The 18,272-nt window shown below is 41.3% G+C and overlaps 2 protein-coding genes across 2 annotated transcripts; one reads left to right on the forward strand and one right to left on the reverse strand.

Annotated features, from left to right (window-relative positions):
* The first annotated feature begins 885 nt into the window (after window positions 1-885).
* Window positions 886-4,030, forward strand: LOC115828824 (mitochondrial import receptor subunit TOM40B). The gene is made up of 9 exons (XM_030792923.1): window positions 886-1,030; window positions 1,326-1,393; window positions 2,208-2,300; window positions 2,403-2,504; window positions 2,679-2,784; window positions 3,097-3,219; window positions 3,515-3,591; window positions 3,694-3,796; window positions 3,891-4,030. The coding sequence occupies exons 1-9, from the start codon at window positions 886-888 to the stop codon at window positions 4,028-4,030; spliced, it is 957 nt and encodes a 318-aa protein (XP_030648783.1).
* Window positions 4,031-12,281: 8,251 nt separating this feature from the next.
* bicdl2 (BICD family like cargo adaptor 2) lies at window positions 12,282-17,400 on the reverse strand. Its single transcript, XM_030793125.1, has 9 exons — window positions 17,140-17,400; window positions 16,607-16,822; window positions 15,961-16,077; window positions 15,029-15,175; window positions 14,695-14,841; window positions 13,205-13,279; window positions 13,007-13,089; window positions 12,711-12,825; window positions 12,282-12,455 (listed from the first exon to the last, which is right to left on the reverse strand). Exons 1-9 carry the CDS (start codon window positions 17,398-17,400, stop codon window positions 12,282-12,284), a joined length of 1,335 nt encoding a protein of 444 aa, XP_030648985.1.
* Between the last annotated feature and the right edge of the window lie 872 nt (window positions 17,401-18,272).

Genomic DNA, 18,272 nt, shown 5'->3' on the forward strand with positions numbered 1-18,272 from the left:
CATGTTCTTATTAACTTATGTAAATAACTATTTAGTGTGATTATTGGCTTCACATCGGACGACAAGAGTTTTTTTTAAGCTAAAAGTGTTACAATTCGACACTGGAATTACATAGGACTACAAAGATTTGTTTCGTGTTTCTGGGGGGAAATATTTCATTGTTGTTCATTAGGTAAATCTGGCCGGAATGAACATCTGGTTACACCGCTACATGTCACTGTGTTGTGCTACCCTGTCAGAGCATCCTTTTAGTTAATGTATTTTTCGCTTGTGGTTTACTTTAGTATTGCTTTTATTTATGATACCTTTGCAATTTATGCAAATACACTGTTAATCAACACTATCTATATCCAAATATTCAACCTTGACTGAACCATCGTAAGTAGAAATGACCATATAACCTACACTGGTTAGCTATATTTTCCAAAATACATTAATACTCATTTGGACAGCCGTTACTGCTTTTAACATTAGACTCGTCTTGTATATAATCAAGTCAAGATCACTCTGCTAAAAACAAATGAAACGTTACAGATATTGTTGCGAGCAGTAATATGTTACAGGCAGTGTCATATGAAATATGGAAAATTCATGTCTAATATAGTGTGACGGTTACTGTCCTTTAAGAGATGCTTATTTGCAAGTAGTCCTGTTTCGTCTCATCGGAATGAGGCTGAGTCTTACGTGTTAAAAATCGATGCTGTCGTCATGACAATCTGTCTAACATGAGACATGAGGGTTTTTTTTTTAAGCTTCTGTCAATCTTTCAGAGGGTCATGGATTTAAAAGTGGTGCGTGCATGTAACGAAAATGGGCATTTTTCAACCAGAGACTGGGTGAGCACGTTGGAAGAGCGTGTCCCTCTCCTTTGGGTTGCTGGTTCCCATGGGCAGTGTTCTGGCTTTGTCATCCCGCCCAGGGCGTCAGAACTCCCCTTTCCCTCAGGACAGACCCCTCTCATGGTGGGACAGGAAAGATGGACGAGTGTCAAACCCTGGGAGTTTTGATGGCCTACATCGTAACTGTAAAGGTACTTGCTTTTCTCCATGGAAAACTGTTACTTTTACATAAAATCACTACCTTCAGATTATGTTATGTAAAGTAATATAACACACATAAAATGTGGCTGTCCCATTTATATATTAACCTCAGTAAACAGACATAATCTGACAATGGTTGGTGTATTTGCTTGCAAACCTGGAGAATGTAAACAAGTAATTCTTGATTTTATTAAATTTATTTCAGCAGTTGATCTTGGGGGGAGAAGGTTGAATTTCATAAAGAAATAGAATATACGTTTTTAATGGATGGATGTGTTTGTCTAGATGTGTTTCCACAGCAAATTGAAGGAATAAAGATGGTAGTTAATAAGACCCTCAGCAGTTTTCTGAAGGTGAGTACCATCATCACTGTTTTTCTCAGTGTTAATGTTAAAAAGGGCCATGTGTGACTTTAACTTCTTTCCGTTTAGTGGCCTGTTTACGTTTAGCCTGCCCATCTGTTCACCCTCGGCCAATCAGAGTATCGCACCTCACCTGCTGTTTTGTAGAAGTTAGTCTGATTGCCTGTGTTACTAGTAGCAGAGTGGAGGAACTACAGTTATTTCTTTGAATACTGCAGATCCTTTGGCTTTGGGATTTGCCCTTGTATGTCTGATTGTGTTTGTGTGTGTGCATCTAAATAACCACAGATTTACGCATTAAATTCTTAAACAAAATTTGATTCAAGTCAGTGGTGGATCTGGTTGTGTTTGTGTGCATGCATCTAAATAACCACATGCTTACGCATTAAATTCTTAAACATAATTGGATGCAAGTTGGTGGTGGATCTCTGGGAAACATTAGAGAAGCGTCCTGACCCCGACGCCCTGCGATGGTTCCAAATGCACCTGGACTAGCCGGCAGTTTAATCCCCCCAATAATTTTTCAAGTAATATGACTCATCTTATTAGGTGGAATAGATGGAAGATATGTGTCCCAGCGTTGATTACAAACACCATATTAACACATGGCTTTGCTGCAGTGAGTGTTTCACAAAATGTCAAGTTTATGGTAAATGAAGGGCCGCAAAAATAACAAGTCATTTGTGCATCAGTGTCAACATTCTGTGAACAAAATGCCATGCAAGTACCACAGAAGTTTATCTTTGTTTTTGCTTTTTTTTGTTTTTTGTTTTTTTCTCTTATGTTTTCTTTGTCTTTATTCTAGGTCAATCACACATTTCATCTCAGCGCTGTCGCTCCGTCCACTTACCGCTTTCACGTCGAGCACCTGCAGTCAGACACTGACAGCAAACAAACGGTAAAATCGTTTTTTTTTTTTTTTTTTTTTAATGGACTCATTTACTTTTCCTCTCGTTGCCCACGTTTAAGAATGCATTCTTATGGTCACGTATTAATGCAGGACTCTCCTATGCTGATTGGCGAAATGGACTCATCGGGCAGTTTAAACGCACACTCTTTGTTCCATCTGAGCGAACGAGTGAGAGCCAAAGCAGTATTTCAGGTTTGGGACGAGATGGTTTTTTTTTTTGTCGTGATTGCTTCATAGCTGTGATGGCTTAATCACATTCATATCATGTTAGGTACAATTTTTGCTACCAATGTCATGTGTGTCTCTGTGTGTGTAGGTTTGGAAATGTTTTTCCTCTTTGTATGACTGGTGTCGCTTTATGGTTAGACTCAACAGTCCCAGTTTGTGACCTGGCAGTTTGAGACCGAATACAGAGGCAGTGATTTCACGGCGGCTGTTACTATAGCTAACCCAGACATCTTACGGGAGTCAGGTACGACACACATCATGCTGTCAATCTGGCATGTCAGAATGATGAACCATTTCTTTAAACTGAAAAACAAATACAGTGGCATGTGAGAGAACCAGTTTTTTTTGTTGTTTCTTTTTATACATTACTGCTAACTCTCGCTTACGTGATACGTATCTCATTGACGGACAGATTTATGACTCACTGATGTTTTTTTTTTTTCGTTTTTTTTTTTGTTTTTGTCTTGGGTGACATTTGCTATGAAAGAAGAGAGGAATGTTTTGACGGTGAACTAATTTAGTCTTTGTTTGTGGCTTCTTTGCGCATATGGAGCAGTTATTGTAGTGGCGCATTTTCTGCAGAGTGTCTCCCCACAGCTGGTTCTGGGGGGTGAGTTAGTTTATCACCGTGGTCGAGCTGAAGAAGGAGGCATCCTTACCCTGGCGGGCCAGTATTCAGGTAAGAGGGTAAGACAACAGGCACTGAGCATGCTCTGTGGTGACTATACACTGTATACCAACATAAGAATAGAGTATATTTGATTCACTCTTACTTACTACATAACATTTCACTTATAAAAAGATGCCTTAACATTGTAGAGTACAGTAGAAATGAGATATTAAATCCATCCATAAAAATGAGTTCTGCTGTGTTGATTGATGGTTTGTAGTTAAAATGTGTTATAAAGCTGTCGACACATTATCTCTCAGTAAGCTGTGTTTTAGTGGCCCATGAAACCTTTTCACTGTATCAGGTCCCAACTGGGTGGCAACACTGAATGCTGGCAAAGGAGGTGCCCATGCAAGTTACTACCACAGGGCCAACAAACAGGTACAGTTAGAGTATGCAGGTCTGTAAATTTGGTCCATAAAGATAGAAAATATGATAATTTTGGAGAATTTTTGATATTCTTGTTATTTCATGGTTCCCTAGATTCAGGTAGGAGTGGAGTTTGAGGCTAGCACCAGGACACAGGAGACAACATTCTCCTTTGGTTATCAAATGGACCTTCCTGAGGCAAATATGGTCTTCAGAGGTAAGATGATTAGACATAAAAAGTTTGGAAGTACTTCTATGTTATACGAGACACATTTAGAGATGAATTTAGTCGTGTTTGATGCTGTTTGTAGGGATGCTGGACAGCCGTTGTATCATTGGTGGCGTTCTAGAGAAGCGTCTTTGCCCTCTCCCTGCAACCCTCATCATGGGAGCCTTTGTCAATCACCGTGGAGACAAGCTACAGGTGGGGTTAGGGGTGAACGTAGGGTAGGACATGGCCCCTGAACTTTTTTGGGATGCTTTGTCACCCTGGCAGACAGGACTTAACAAGTCGATAATGGGAGCTCCGGAGATCCGTCCACTCAGGTCTGGCTCAGAACTCTCGTCTTCTTCAGACGCCCTTCAGACGCCCTGTCAGTCACACTGGAAATTTACAGGCACCTCCTTGCAAGAGGATGAAAGCTACAGCTGCAAAAAAAAACAAAAAAACCGTCACCTTAAATTGTCTCCACCTGTTTCTGCTGAAGAGGCTGAACGAATTAAGCGGGTTGGTTTAAGTGATCAAGCAGTAAAAAGCTGTGAAATTTGCTTCCCGAGGTTTACTTTACCGAAACCCAAATTGAAAATGTATTGGCCAGTATGTCACCTTACGTGTCAGCTTTTATGTACGATAAGCTGGAGGGTAAAAAGTCCACCACGAAGCAGGTGTTTTGATCCGTCGACGAGATCCTTTGCATTTGAGTGGGCAACAACTAAACCCGAGACCTCAGATATTTGTGAATCATTTGTTAATCAAATGTAGTGAAAGGTGCTATCTGTAAGAAGATAACTGACAAAATGACATAAATGATTATTTATTACAACATTTCAATGCAAAAAAAAGCTGTATGCTTTATAAAGCAAAACAAATAAGTTTAAATTTAATCCTTTTATTAGTTCCACAACTGGGAAATTTGACCTCTGCATTTCAACCCGTCTGAGAGAGCGGTGAACACACACACACACACACACACACACACACACACACACACACACACACACACACTAAGAGCAGTGAGCAGTAAGCACGCACACACACACACACACACACACACACACACACACACACGGAGCAGTGGGCAGCCACAGATGCAGCGCCCATCTCTTCAAAATGTTTTTTTGTTTGTTTCATTTTTTGAAACATATTTCATGGTTTGTTTATGCGCTAAAGATAATTCTGCCTTAGCAGTGTGAAAAGAAAAAATGATTTACGGTAATTTGAGTTCTCTTTTTCCTGTAATGAGGCTGTCGTTTCTGTCACATTCCTACTGATGGCACCTTAGAGTGACTGTGTAGAGAAACTGAAGATTATGTATGCAGTCTTATGACAAACCAAGGGATGCTTGTTTCTCTCTAGTGTTTAGGGCTTAGAATTAATAGAATAATTATCATAGCACCATTTAATCCTCTGGCCATAAGGCAGGATACAAATCTTCAGAGTATCCCAAACACCTGATCATCAGAGTCTTTTACTTTTGGACTGTGAAGACTTAAACTCATCATACTATTCTGTGGTGACATTTACTATAGGCCAATGAAGGAGAAATGTTGTCAAGATATAGTTTGGGATATATAGCATATATACATAATAATAATAATAATAATAATAATAATAATAATAATAATAATAATAATAATGATAATAATAAATTAATTTTTGCTTTTTCAAATGAACGTTTTTACCAGAAAACTGGCAGCTCACCATGTCTTCATTATGCAGTGAACATTGTGTGTACAAAGGTCTTCCCTGGAAAATGGTCAGTATGTTTCAGTGGCTGAGTGGGTTCAGGTGGAATTCAGGGCCTACACGCGTAAGCAGAGCCTGAGGTCTGTTCCTTTCCTCTGAGGCTCACGATCTCACGGCCTTTTGAAAAGGTACCTCACTTTCGCCTAGGTTTGACTGACTTTCCTGTTACCTGTTCTGCTATGTTCTTTCAAGGCCGAGGGGGCGGGAACAAAAGGTTGTAAACTTGACTTAAAGGTGCAAAGAAATGAACTTATTTATTTGTGATTCGAACTGTTCACTGAATCGTGTTTGGAGAGAAGATTATATTCATGTGCGTATAATCGAACATGCACTAACCACGGTGACATATTTATTGATTTATTTGCTTGTTTGTTTAAATATTTGTTTCCTGGCAACTAAAGAATTTTGATAAGCTGTTTTGAATACTGCTTGAGCAGTGTTTGACCCTACTGTAAAAATCTACTGTAAGTAAATTATCACAAAGTTTTGACCCAGACCTCTTTATGACAAGCAGGTGTGACTTGTATTTACTTTGAATAAAATAAGACTATTTATTTGTATTACTGTGTAACTTTAGCCTTCTTTTAAATGGTAAAACTTCTAAAACATACCAAAGAGCCTGGAGACCTTTCATGTGAGGCCGAACTTGATGTTGTCTTGATATTGTCTGTTGGTTTTCATACCTGTCTCTTTTCTTATCATTCAAAATCTTGCCTTTTGACATTTGTGACTTTCTGGTATCGAGAGAATGCTTATCGCTGTGAGAATACCCAAGTTATATACACAGAAATGCTCCCTGAATCCAAAAGCTTATCATCACCTGTAAGGCAAAGACGATGACAAACATCTCAGCCAGGTGTCATATTTCTGAGTCAGGGCAATTTAGATTTATGGATTTATGAATAAAGCGAGATGCCCCCAAGCTACTTTTAGTTTCCTGTTTCTCCAATGTCGTGTGTGGAGGAAGGAGCAGTAATGTGGAAAACAGATTATGATGAGGATGAATTCTCGTTTTAAGTCGCCTGTATTACATTGCCTCGACAGGTACAGAAAATAGCTCCTTCACACGCACCTGCTTCAATACCAGGCTTCGACATACAGGTGGGCAAACTTATACATTAAAGGCCGTATTTTGCTGATTGCCTCGGGGGCATTGTCAAAGACGAGTGTACTGAACACTGAACGCCAAATAAGCCATGTCCCTGTGCTCCCGCCCCTTAAGGGCGGAGCTTTGTTGAATTACATTTAATAACTCGTCGAACTCAGGTATGCCTTCTCCAGTCCTGTCAGTATTACCACCACTCTCTGCTTATGGTTATTTATGGATTTGTTCCGTAGACTCTGGACTTAGAGATTTATTAGGGTTTATTAAGATGACTGCAGAGGAAGTGTGGTAAGTCAAATAGCTGTAATTCATTTTTCATTTTGTTTACGCCGTGTGGGCCTGTGTTGTTTTATTCTTACTTCAAAATTCTTGCTGCCCAAATGTCAAATGACTTGGAAATATTTTTAAAAAGTGGATCATTTTTTTTCTTTTTTGTTTTGTAATTTAAGTTTTTATTTTAAGCATGGTACAGAGCCGCTCATGTGGCACAACATATAGACAAACAGGTCAGACAATGGTATGGCAGAACAGTGAAAAAACAAGTGCTCCTGGTTAAAGGAAAATAAAGTTGTACATACTAAACACACAGGAATTTTGGTATTTAAATATTTCAGGAGAAAAAGTGGATCATTTTTAAAAAGATGGGTTAAGAGTGATAAATATACAAAGAAAAATATGAAACTCCCCTAAAACGTATAAGGCACAAATACCATGAGAAATGCAAACAGCGAGGCTTAAAGGTTTTTTTTTTTTTGGCTTTAATTTAATTGGTTTCAGATATATTGCAATGTAAGTGAGCATGAGATATATAGAGATGCTTCATTAGAGATAACAGCTACTGTCACTATTAATTCATCATCTTCAAAAAAGACTCATATGAATAGAGAGAGAGAAGAGAGAGAGAGAGAGAGAGAGAGAGAGAGAGAGATTAAAATAGTTTTGTCTGCGAAAACGGGTTTTGCTGGCTGGTGTCAAGCTTCTTTTTTTTTTTTTTTTGTCTTGTTTGTTTTAGGTAATACTTTTGCTCCTTTATTTCCTTCAGGCCATCATGGCAAACCCTGTAGAAGGGTCTGCTGCAGTTTAATGGAAGCCACACAATGTCACGGAACCTGTCGTGCCGCGGCTTTGTTTGGCTCCTGGCATGTTTGATGACGTCTGTAGGTAATGATCCCACTGATAAATTTGGATATATGATCTTTTAATCTTCCTCAGATGCTACTTAGTATCAATCAATTGCTTATAAGTGAAGAGAAAGTAATTAATTAATTCAGCTTAATGTGCCATATTATCTGTAAAACTGTCAGTCTCTTATACCGACTGTGGACGGGTGCGCTGGAGCCTGTACGCTGTTCGTTCTTTCCGCTGCACAGGCCTTATTTCCTTTTTTTTAAATAGTCACATCGCAACTTACATGTCTTAACTGGAAACATCCCATAATGCTAAATTCCTGAAGATAATATTCACCTTCTAATGTCACACCAAGAGTTACTGAGAGATGTGCGTTTTGTCTTGTGCAGGTGCTCTCAGCCGTCCACGCAATCTAACAGTAACACTGCTTGATTACCGGGGTACAGCTCACTGGGAACCTGGACGGGAAAACCCAGACGATACCAGATATACACTAGAGATTGCAACAATAGAATCTCTGTAATTGGCTGTTTTTGATCTTTTTTTGTGCATTTGTATCAATCAGATTATTAAGTATTATAAGACACTGGAGTCTTTGTTAACTACTGATAACTAATAAAAAAACACACTTCTAGTTTTATATTTACTCATTCATATAGGATATATTATATATGAATTATATATGAATATATTCATATGTATTCACAGAGTGGTGTTAGTGTGCTAGTTTGTAAAATTGTCTCTTAAAAGTACATTGATGCGGCTAAGGATGCTATTCCCTTAGTTTTGTTTGTCTCATATCAGATCCAAATATTTGCGTTCATCTGAATTTTCTCCTAGCAGAAAAGAGAAATGGAATCAGACTGAGGCATGTACAGACATAATCTCAACGTCCTGTCCCTTGACCTTTGGTGATCCTTATGCGGCTTACTATGTAAGAGCGAAGGCCACACGGAGCAAGGACAGCTCAGGGTGGACATTCCTACCCAAATCTTTCCAGCCATACGGAGACAGTGAGTTTGATTAACTGGTGTGATGATCATAACAAGTGAAATCGTTGCAGTTCAATGCTTCCAAAAACTATAGACGTGTCAAATTGTAACCCATTTCTCTCTGAAAAATCTGCATTACTGGCTTTGGAACGCTCGACTATGTGTTCAGTGTTCTGAGCCAAATTTAGCAAGAACACACAACACCACAGATTCGCCCACTGACAACAGAGCTGCATTCATAGCAAACACATGAACTATATGTGCAAACATTTGTGCATTTTAGCATTTGCCAGATCTATTTAATTCTAAATAATGTTTTAACCCACAGCTGAATTCAGTGCTCCAGACCTGAAGGTCTCTGTCAAAAACAGCCTTCTCATGGTTCAAGTCAGTCACTCATTGAATGGATTTAACCACGTCAGAGCACCGACGCAACCAAAATTCAACATCTCCCTCTTCAACTCTTCCAAAGGGAGGAAAACGTTGGTACGTAAAGTTAGGGAATTTATCTCTGATTCCCTTTTTTAGTTTGTTCTAATGGAGAAAAATTAAAAATGCCTTCCTTCTCGGTTCAGATATCAACAAACGCAACCAAGGAACTCAGTTTAATCTTTCCAAGGCTGCCCTTATTCCACAACTACTGTGTCACTGCCTCAGTGCATTCCAGCCAGCCATCCAAATATCTCTGCTCAGAGAAATGTGTCTTCTTGGACGTAGGTACTGTGAAACTTTGTGATGAATTTTGTCTCTCTTGCCCACACCTTAGACAAAAAAAAAAAAGAAAGAAATCATTTCACAATTGCTCTTTCAAAAGTGTTACATTTACTGTTGTGTGAAGAGGAGGGTTTGTCCCTTTCACTTGCCTCACTTTGCTAAGATCAAACAACATCAATATCAATGTTCATTTAACTTCTGAAATATATCATTGGTCCTTTTGTAGATCGTCATGGAAGCATCGTGGTCATGATAATAGGTATCTGTTTGCTTCTGATTGTCCTTGTTGGATTACTGTTGTACACCAGGCTTTACCTCCTTGACTCGAAGACTAAGAATCACTCTCCCAAGTCCCTGGTACGTTTCTTGAGGGATTCCCTCTCCCTCTACATTTAATTGCAATATATTTTGGTTTATATTGGAAGACTGTGAGTCACAGTAATGAAGCATACTCTGTTTTGTACCTTTCCCAGGACATTTTACCAAGAACTGGCCGTGATGCAATCATGACTCTGGAGAAACCCAGTATTTCTTCCTTTTTGCATCAAAATGACACGGGTATTACAGAGGACCTCCTGATCACTGAAAGAGATGGAGAGATGGAGTACCAATTTCAAGGCTATGTTTCCAGGGAATCACTCACCTCTGCGAGGATCCAACAGCCAGCCTTCAGAGCAGAGGAAGCTCCACCTCCGCTGTTGGAAGATGAAAACGAGGAAATTGAGGATCACCCTCAACACAATGCCATGTATAGATGCGCCTCGGTCTTGGAGGATTCAGACAGCTCTGAGGCACTCAGCGCCTGCAGCAGCTTTCCGGGTGAGAACGCTGCCTGTTTGGACATGGTCAACTCTAGCCTGGCTGTGTCCCCTTGGGAGGAAGCCCAAGATGAAATGGAGAAAGGTGGGCTCCTTAGCGTAGACAGTGCCACAGCTGGAGACCAACAACCACAATCCCTTTCCTCTGGCTATGAGTCGGACAGACTAGAGTCTTGTGAGGAGGAGATGGATATCTTTCACGGTCCTTATGAGGCGAGACCTGAAATCTGTTGCTATGGCACAGAGGTTTTTCATGAAGGGGACGCCGATGACCAGCTGCCGTGAAATATTACGTCACTCGGACCGACGTACGGAAATTCCGTAATAACTGAACTATCATGCTGCAAGCAGGGTTCTTCCCAGCATGCACCGTGGTTGCGTGTAAATAGCTGTGCATTCTCACGTTACTGTCATTGTGTCAGCACCCGGTTGTGACCGCCCAGCCTTTTGAAGATTAGCGCCCGTGATAAAATCACATCAAAGGTGTGTAGGAATTACACAGGCCTTCAGAGTAAACACCAAAGAGGCACAGCTCGCTGCTCATTAAAAAGAACGCACCTGTCACTCCGGGGAAATTTGCATGAGCTGCGAGATAAAAGCAGGAACGGGAGGGAGGAAGATTGTAATGCCTGACGACTGACTGCTGCTGGCTGAGTGGATCAGAGGAGGGAGACTTTGGAGACCGGCTCGGGGTGCAGATCTTAACCCAGTTCCCCAACCTGTTGCTGAGCCACCGTTAGAGGTGATCACCACCTGCTGGGTGGATCAGGGGAAAGATACTTGCCAGCTGCGCAGGAGACCCTGGTTCCAATCTCAGCCCACACATCCTGACCCTCCTTACCCGAGCAGACAACCACCCCATGGCCCTGGATCCTGTCCAGACTGCCCCTGCACAGATCACCTCCACACTTGCACCCCCTCCCCTTGTACTGGTCCCATTGTCCCAGTACTTTTGGGACATGTGTTTTTATCACTCGTTTTTTTAAATAAAGAGGCCCCTCCGAGGTTGACGTGAGTACCTGCCTCGTGTCTCCTTTCCGTGTGACACTTGTCCAAAAGTGAATAGAGTTGTTTTAATTATTTTTTTTCTCAATAAAATGATCCGTTTAACACTGCCTATGTAATGGCTGGCTTAGCAAGGCTTAGCAAACTTCCCCAAAGGAACAATCATCGTCCCCTGTCATTGTCTTGCTGAGTCACCATAGCAAAAAGCAATACTGCATATATAGATACTATATATATATATAGTACACTGATTTTAAGAGTAGCTTTATTACCTCCAGAGTATTTTGTGTGTATTTGCCTGTAAGTGTCCGACTTTGGGGAAAAAAAAAACTGAACTGTTTTATTTTTACTCATTATTACTTTTTTTTTTATCATAGCAGTATGTTTCATAATTATGCGGGTTTTTCCTCTGTTAAATGTGATTCTTATAGTGTCAGTTCCCAGGACATGTGTTTGTCCTAGCAATTGTGAGCAGCTGCATTTAATATGTGTATGTGACAAATACCCAAATAATACGGGTCATGTCTAACTTATAAAATATGTCTCAGTTTTTCTCTGATGTTTACAGTAATACATTGTAGTTTATGGTGGGATTCCTAATCCCAGTATCCCATAATACAAGAGTATCTTTTATGTGTTGTCTGCTTTAGAGATTAATTATGTAGATTAAGATGAATGATTTACTATGAATAATCTGAATATTATGCACAGATTTGAACCATTATTACCTCTTTTCTCTTTTGTCTCTCAAACAAAGAGGGAAACAAACATCTGAATAATTCATCTTTATTTGTAAAATTATTGCAAATAAAGAACAAACAGGACCATGTTTGCGAATATCATTTAAATATCTCTATTTCTTTACATACAGACATAAAAAAAGTACTATTTACATACAGTACGAAAAAAAAAACTCTCTCACTCTGTCTTACTCTATCCCTCTCCCTTTCTATCTCTCTCTCTCTGCCTTCATCTTAGTCTCCACCAAACAGAGAGGAGAAGAAACTTTTCTTTCCATCCTCCCCTCGCAAACGAAGAGATTTGCTGGTGCGGGTACCTCTTTGCAGGGTCGACGTTTTTTGTTTTTCTCTCTGTCTTTCTTGCTCTTGTAACTGGACTTGTTGACAAATCACCAGTCTCATATCCTCCTGAATTTGGCAAAAAAAAACAAAACAAAAACAAAAACTTTTTTTTTTTACAGAAACCATGAGAAGGAGAGGAGTAAAAGGGGTAGGAAGATGAGGGACGAGATGACTGTTTAGATGCATTCTTTATGGCAGCCAATAAAAAAACAACAACATTAAATTAAGTTTAAATAAAGTCCAGCCACTTGATCAGACCTGTAAAAATGAACAATACTAAGTTTTATTGGCCAAGAGGAAAAAAAAAAACTATTAGCCCACCTGCCAAGCATCCACCTCTTGAGATAATGCCACTTTGTGTTTAATTGTGTTCATAAGCTGTTGATTTAGTGAGTCGCGTTCCTGTCGAGCTAAAATAATCTCCTCTTCCAGAGATCTGTGGGCATAATAAGCAAAAACAACATTCAGTATTACATAATGATTCAGGCAGCAGCGCAGTCAACCTGCCTAATTGTGCCATTTTAAATGACCCAACTAAGACTCTGACAAAGTCTTTATCTCAATACAGAAGGTATTTAAACACAAGCATACATAAGAGATCAAGTACATCTCCTGACCTGTAACTTGGTTTGCCGGGACTGGATCGGAACGGCTCAAACTCTTCTCTTAACGATCGTAGCTCTGTGTCTTTGGATTGAAGCTGTTTAGAAGGACAAAACGATGCAATCAGATTCACTGGGCAATTACTGTCGATTCAGTCCGTAATTTTTACATTCTTTTTTTAAATGTTACGTGTGTTTTCCTAACAGACCAACCTCCTCCTTCAGACTTTCAATTTCCTTGTCTCTTGCTTGTAGGATGGCTGAATGGGTTAAGATTGCTTCTGTGGCCTGTTGGGGGGCGGAGGGGGGGGGCATTCCAAAAGAAAATCAAAAACGTAGACCCGATCACTCTCATTTTGTGTGTAACTCAGGTTAATGACAGTTCTCCAATACTATAACACAATCAATATACATACAATAAGTTATAAATACTCTAACTATTCCACAGTGCATACAGTGATGTTAAAGCTTCTATCAGGTGTCAAAAAAGTAGCCGCAACCTAAAAGCTAAGTCCTTTCTATGAAAGGGCTTACATCTATGGAGACTAGGGATGGTAAGGTTCACCGATTCGCATCGGTGCACCAGCATAAAAGTTCACACTGTGATTGCCTCGTGCACCGAATACAATTTGGGATGAATTCGGGATGCATCGTTTCTCACAACTTTGCAACGGTAAAATACGATTAATTTACATATATTTATTAGTGGAGGCCCTATGTCTTTATTATTTGGAATTGTGAGCATTCATTCATTCATTCATTCTCTAAACCGCTTATCCTGATTAGGGTCGCGGGGGTGCTGGAGCCTATCCCAGCGCACATAGGGCGAAAGGCGGGGAAACACCCTGGACAGGTCGCCAGTCCATCGCAGGGCAGACACACAGACAAACACACACATTCATACCTAAGGGCAATTTAGTGTCTCCAATTCACCTAACCTGCATGTCTTTGGACTGTGGGAAGAAACCGGAGCTCCCGGAGGAAACCCACGCAGACATGGGGAGAACATGCAAACTCCACACAGAAAGGACCCGGCCGGGAACCGAACCCGAAACCTTCTTGCTGTGAGGCAACAGCGCTACCCACTGCGCCACCGTGCCGCCCGAATTGTGAGCAATAATTTTATATTTAGATTGATTCCTCCTCTCTAAACTGTTTCTCAAGCACGCTCTCTCATCTCCGCTGCTGTCAGTGGCCAATTCTCGTCAAGTCTCTTGGGCAAGTCTCACGCGAAAAGGCCTGTTTGTGAAAGGGCCAAGGGTTCCTTAGAAATCAAAAAGAAACAGCATAAATGAGATGCTTACTAATTTGCAGTAGCCTACTAGAGAAACAAATATGTGAGGTAAAAACGTAATTTTTTTTAGTAAACCTATGATTTGCTGTCTGCTTAAGAAGAACCAAAGAAATAAAATCAAACTATCTGTACCATATTGAATTGCATAGCATCATATTTTTTGCGTTGTATCGTATCGCGTGGAATCGCACTGTTTCGAATCAAATCGCGTCGAATCGCACTGCATTGCACTGAACCATATCGTATCGCATTAGGAGTTGCTTCATTTATATCTTTAATGTATCGGATCGTTGTCAATGCATCGGGATGTGTGTCGCATCGGCCTCAGTGATGGAGACGCAGATCCCTAATGGAGATTACAAATATCTCCTTGCACTTTTCATACTGATGAGACGGAAGCGCTAGCTACCTGAGACTGCTGGATCTCACTTTGCAGGGACAGAGGGAAGCAAACGGACTCTCCGAGTGTGACCTCCTCTCCCAGGGCCTGGATGCGCTGCTCCAAAGTCCTGTTCACCGTACGCAGCTGGAACACGACGCTGTGCTCTTGCTCGAGCTGTGAAACCACCGAACAACGAGGCCAAGTGTGAATGTGCTCCAAGATTTTCGAATTCATCGATTTGATGCAGATGAAAAGTTTGACTGGTTGATACCAAACGATTCCTCTAACTTTGTAACATTTCATTTTCACACTGTTATAGGATTTTAGACAGTCGCTCTCCGTGCCAGTTGGTCTCACTCACCTCTGACTCCTTCTCTTTCAGACTGCTCTGAAGCTCTGCCACTCTCTGCCTGAGGCCGTCCTTCTCGGCACGTAATCTGTCGTTATCTTCAAGCGTAGACTGCAGGCGACTGTCTAGATTAGCGTAGCGTTCTTGAAGGACTTTGTTCTACAGGAACAAAATAACATTGGAGAGACACGAGAGAGAGAGAGACGTTGGCGCTAGTCGTTTTATTCTGCAAAGACAGCAGAGTAAACAAACATATCTGTAACCTTGCTTAGCAACACACGAGAAGCTAGAAAAACATATTCAAATGGTATTATGGCATTTATGTAACATAAATCACCTCCTTCATTCAGAACCATTCTGGGGTTTTTTTTTTTTCCAAACTGCTTATGACAAAAGAGCAATAGAAGAAATGTGTATATATGTCATGGAGAGAGAAAATATTAAGGGGCACATACACTCACTGTCCACTTTATTAGAAACGTCTGCAAACATCTACACCGCACCTACCCTCACTGGCCACTTTATGAAGTATACCTACCTTATAGGTACTGAAATATTATCCACCCTGTTTCCATGCACAATTTGACAGACACCCTCTATGCCTTCATCAATGCTCAGTCCATTACCACATGGCCACTGTTGAGTGGATATTGTTTGGGTGGCAGACCATTCATAACACACACAGTGACATGGACATGGTGTTGGCATGGTAGCGGGCGTTGCAGTGGCATTAGTGTACCAAGTGCAGAACCTTTACCAAGGTTTTCACATGTCGCTATCTCTGCTGAGTTGAGAGGGGTCCACCACCCAAAACATATCTAGCCAACAGTGGTCCACGGTGGGAAACTGAACATTGACGAGGGGGTAGAGGATGGATAACACAAATTTTACATGACAACAGACATTCATCACCATGCTTATATGTTTATACAGTAGATGTTTACCTCTGCTTGCAGGCTGTCCATTCGAGCGGAGCTTATAGACCGACTGAAAGAGGTGTCATCCATTTCATCTCTCAGAGCACGAATCTCTGAACGCAGGGTGTGCTCCAGAGACACTGCCTGAAAGAGACAGACAGACAGACAGACAGACAGAGAGAGAGAAAGAGAGAGACAGAGAGAAAGAGAGATAGATAGATAGATAGATAGATAGATAGATAGATAGATAGATAGGTAGTTAGAAATGGAGAGAGAATGAGTGAGAGGGAGAGAGAAAGAGATAGAGAGAGAGAGAGAGAGAGAGAGAGAGATAGATAGAAGAGGAAAGAGAGAGAGAGAGAGAGAGAGAGAGAAGAGAAGAGAAGAGAAGAGAAGGAAAAGGGTGTGACAAAGTCTGTTATTTTGTTGCAACACTTGGGCTCTGAAATAAAAGCTCCCTGGTGGGAAAGGCTGTCTAAACCTGTAGCGCAGCATTCTCATTCCCCATTACGCATTGATTACAACAGTACAGCATTACAAAACTGACAGTGCCATCATGTATGATAACATCATAACGCTTAAAACTTGTTTTAAAACAGCAAGTTATTTCACCGAGGACTGAAATCATCTGTTATTTCAGTTGCAGTGGTTCTGTAGAAATAGCTGGTATCACCTCTGCCAACTGCTCCACCAGTTTCTGGTTGTGATTGGACAGCTGAGTGAGTTGCTCGCTCTCCTCACGGCGGCGATCGCGGCCCAGGCTGAGCTTGTGTTGCAGTTGCTCCTGAAGAGCGCTAATGTCTGCCTGCAGCTCCTCTTCTCGCTGGGAGGCCTCCAAGTGTTGCATCTCCAACCGCTGCTGCAGCATATGCTTCTCCTGCTGAAGAACCTAGCACACACAAACACACACATACACACATGCACACACACACACACACACACACACCAAACACATTCTTGATGTGTACCACATCTCAGACCTGAGATTTTCTTAAAGCAAAATTTTAAAAGCCTACATCCTTTTTTTTCAATTTCATCACCAAATGGCAATTCACCTTACATGAGATTAACCAGGAAGGAAGGACGCTAGCCAAACTGATTATTACATGTTTTCGTCAAAGTCAGAATCCCGCAGAAGTCCAAATGAACCCACAATTAGTATTTTTCTTTTTTTTTTTACATTATTGTCCGTTTTAATGAACATACCTCCATCTCTCTTTCCCTCTGCTCCAGCTGAGCTCCCAGCTCCGTGCATTTCTCCACCAGCGCTCGCCCCACCTCAGCGGCCAGGATCAGGTCTTTCTCCAGCAGAGTCGGGCTGCTGACGTCTTGGGGAGAGCGCGCGAGGTCATCTACGTCCAGGCCTGGGGCCATCATCATCCGCGTGGAGGAGGAAGACGAGGAGAAGGGAAAGAAAGAGTCCTCCAGGCTCGGGGATGGTAGGCTCTCTTTCCTTGAGGGGAACATAAGTTCTCTGAGTCCGCGTCGATTCGGGAAACAGTGCTTTCTGACTCCAGCGGGACGTTCAACCGTCAAATGGTGCTTAATCTCATATTAAATCTGTCCTCCAACGAATAAAACAGCGAAAGGGTCCGGTTTTAGCAGACTTGCAACAGTCCGCTTGACCTGCGGCTTGCTCTGGTGTAAAGATCCACGCTCGAGTTTCACGCAGAGCTAGAGTAGAAGTAGATGTAGAAACTGTGTAAAAATGTAGTTGCCCCCAAAAGTCCAGTGGATCCGACGCCTGATGTGAGCTCTGAAGTCGTAGCGATGAAATTTGGATGCCAAGGGCTTAAAGACTTTTAATTCTGCCTCTCCGAAACGTTGTCTTGTCAGGGGTTTTGAGCTTCTGTTTCTTTGTTAATTATGATTTTGATTCCTCTAGCGAGAAAGATGCTTCAGGCCGTCAGTCTCTGTGAAGGTAAAAGTAATGTAAATAATTAGTAGTGCCAACATTCACCTGCTCACCAATTCCTTTTAGAACTAGCCTTACATGTACTGACGCATGAACACTAATGTTTTAACACTGCCCGTGTTACTTCATGAGTTACACCCACAGTTACACCCACACTGTACTGTCCAATACCTTTAGCTCTGTTTTGCCCCAAAAAAACACAAAACCAGCGTGTGAAGTAAGTAAAGACATGTAATCTGATTTGGCCTGAAACCATCTTAATTGTTTTGCGCGAGGTCCTTTTGTGGAGGTGCCCGATATGTGTCCTCAAACATTCCAGGAGACATGTAAACCTCCTCTGAGGCCTGTTACTCCACCCCTGTCAGACAGGTTTGAGTGGTCTTTTTTTGTTTCTCTCTTTATTTTTGGACGCTTAGTCTTTAGC

This window comes from Chanos chanos, chromosome 15 (assembly GCF_902362185.1).
Source record: "Chanos chanos chromosome 15, fChaCha1.1, whole genome shotgun sequence".
Taxonomy (NCBI): Eukaryota; Metazoa; Chordata; class Actinopteri; order Gonorynchiformes; family Chanidae; genus Chanos; species Chanos chanos.

Excerpts from the sequence above, each read along its gene's own strand:
- LOC115828824 (XM_030792923.1), top strand. The coding sequence starts at position 886 with ATGGGCAGTGTTCTGGCTTTGTCATCCCGCCCAGGGCGTCAGAACTCC. Across the intron at positions 1,394-2,207 it reads CCCTCAGCAGTTTTCTGAAG|GTCAATCACACATTTCATCT; the intron begins GTGAGTACCATC and ends TCTTTATTCTAG. Across the intron at positions 3,592-3,693 it reads ACCACAGGGCCAACAAACAG|ATTCAGGTAGGAGTGGAGTT; the intron begins GTACAGTTAGAG and ends ATGGTTCCCTAG.
- bicdl2 (XM_030793125.1), bottom strand. The coding sequence starts at position 17,400 with ATGTTCCCCTCAAGGAAAGAGAGCCTACCATCCCCGAGCCTGGAGGAC. Across the intron at positions 14,842-15,028 it reads TGAAAGAGAAGGAGTCAGAG|CTCGAGCAAGAGCACAGCGT; the intron begins GTGAGTGAGACC and ends GTGGTTTCACAG. Across the intron at positions 12,826-13,006 it reads CCCGGCAAACCAAGTTACAG|ATCTCTGGAAGAGGAGATTA; the intron begins GTCAGGAGATGT and ends TTATGCCCACAG.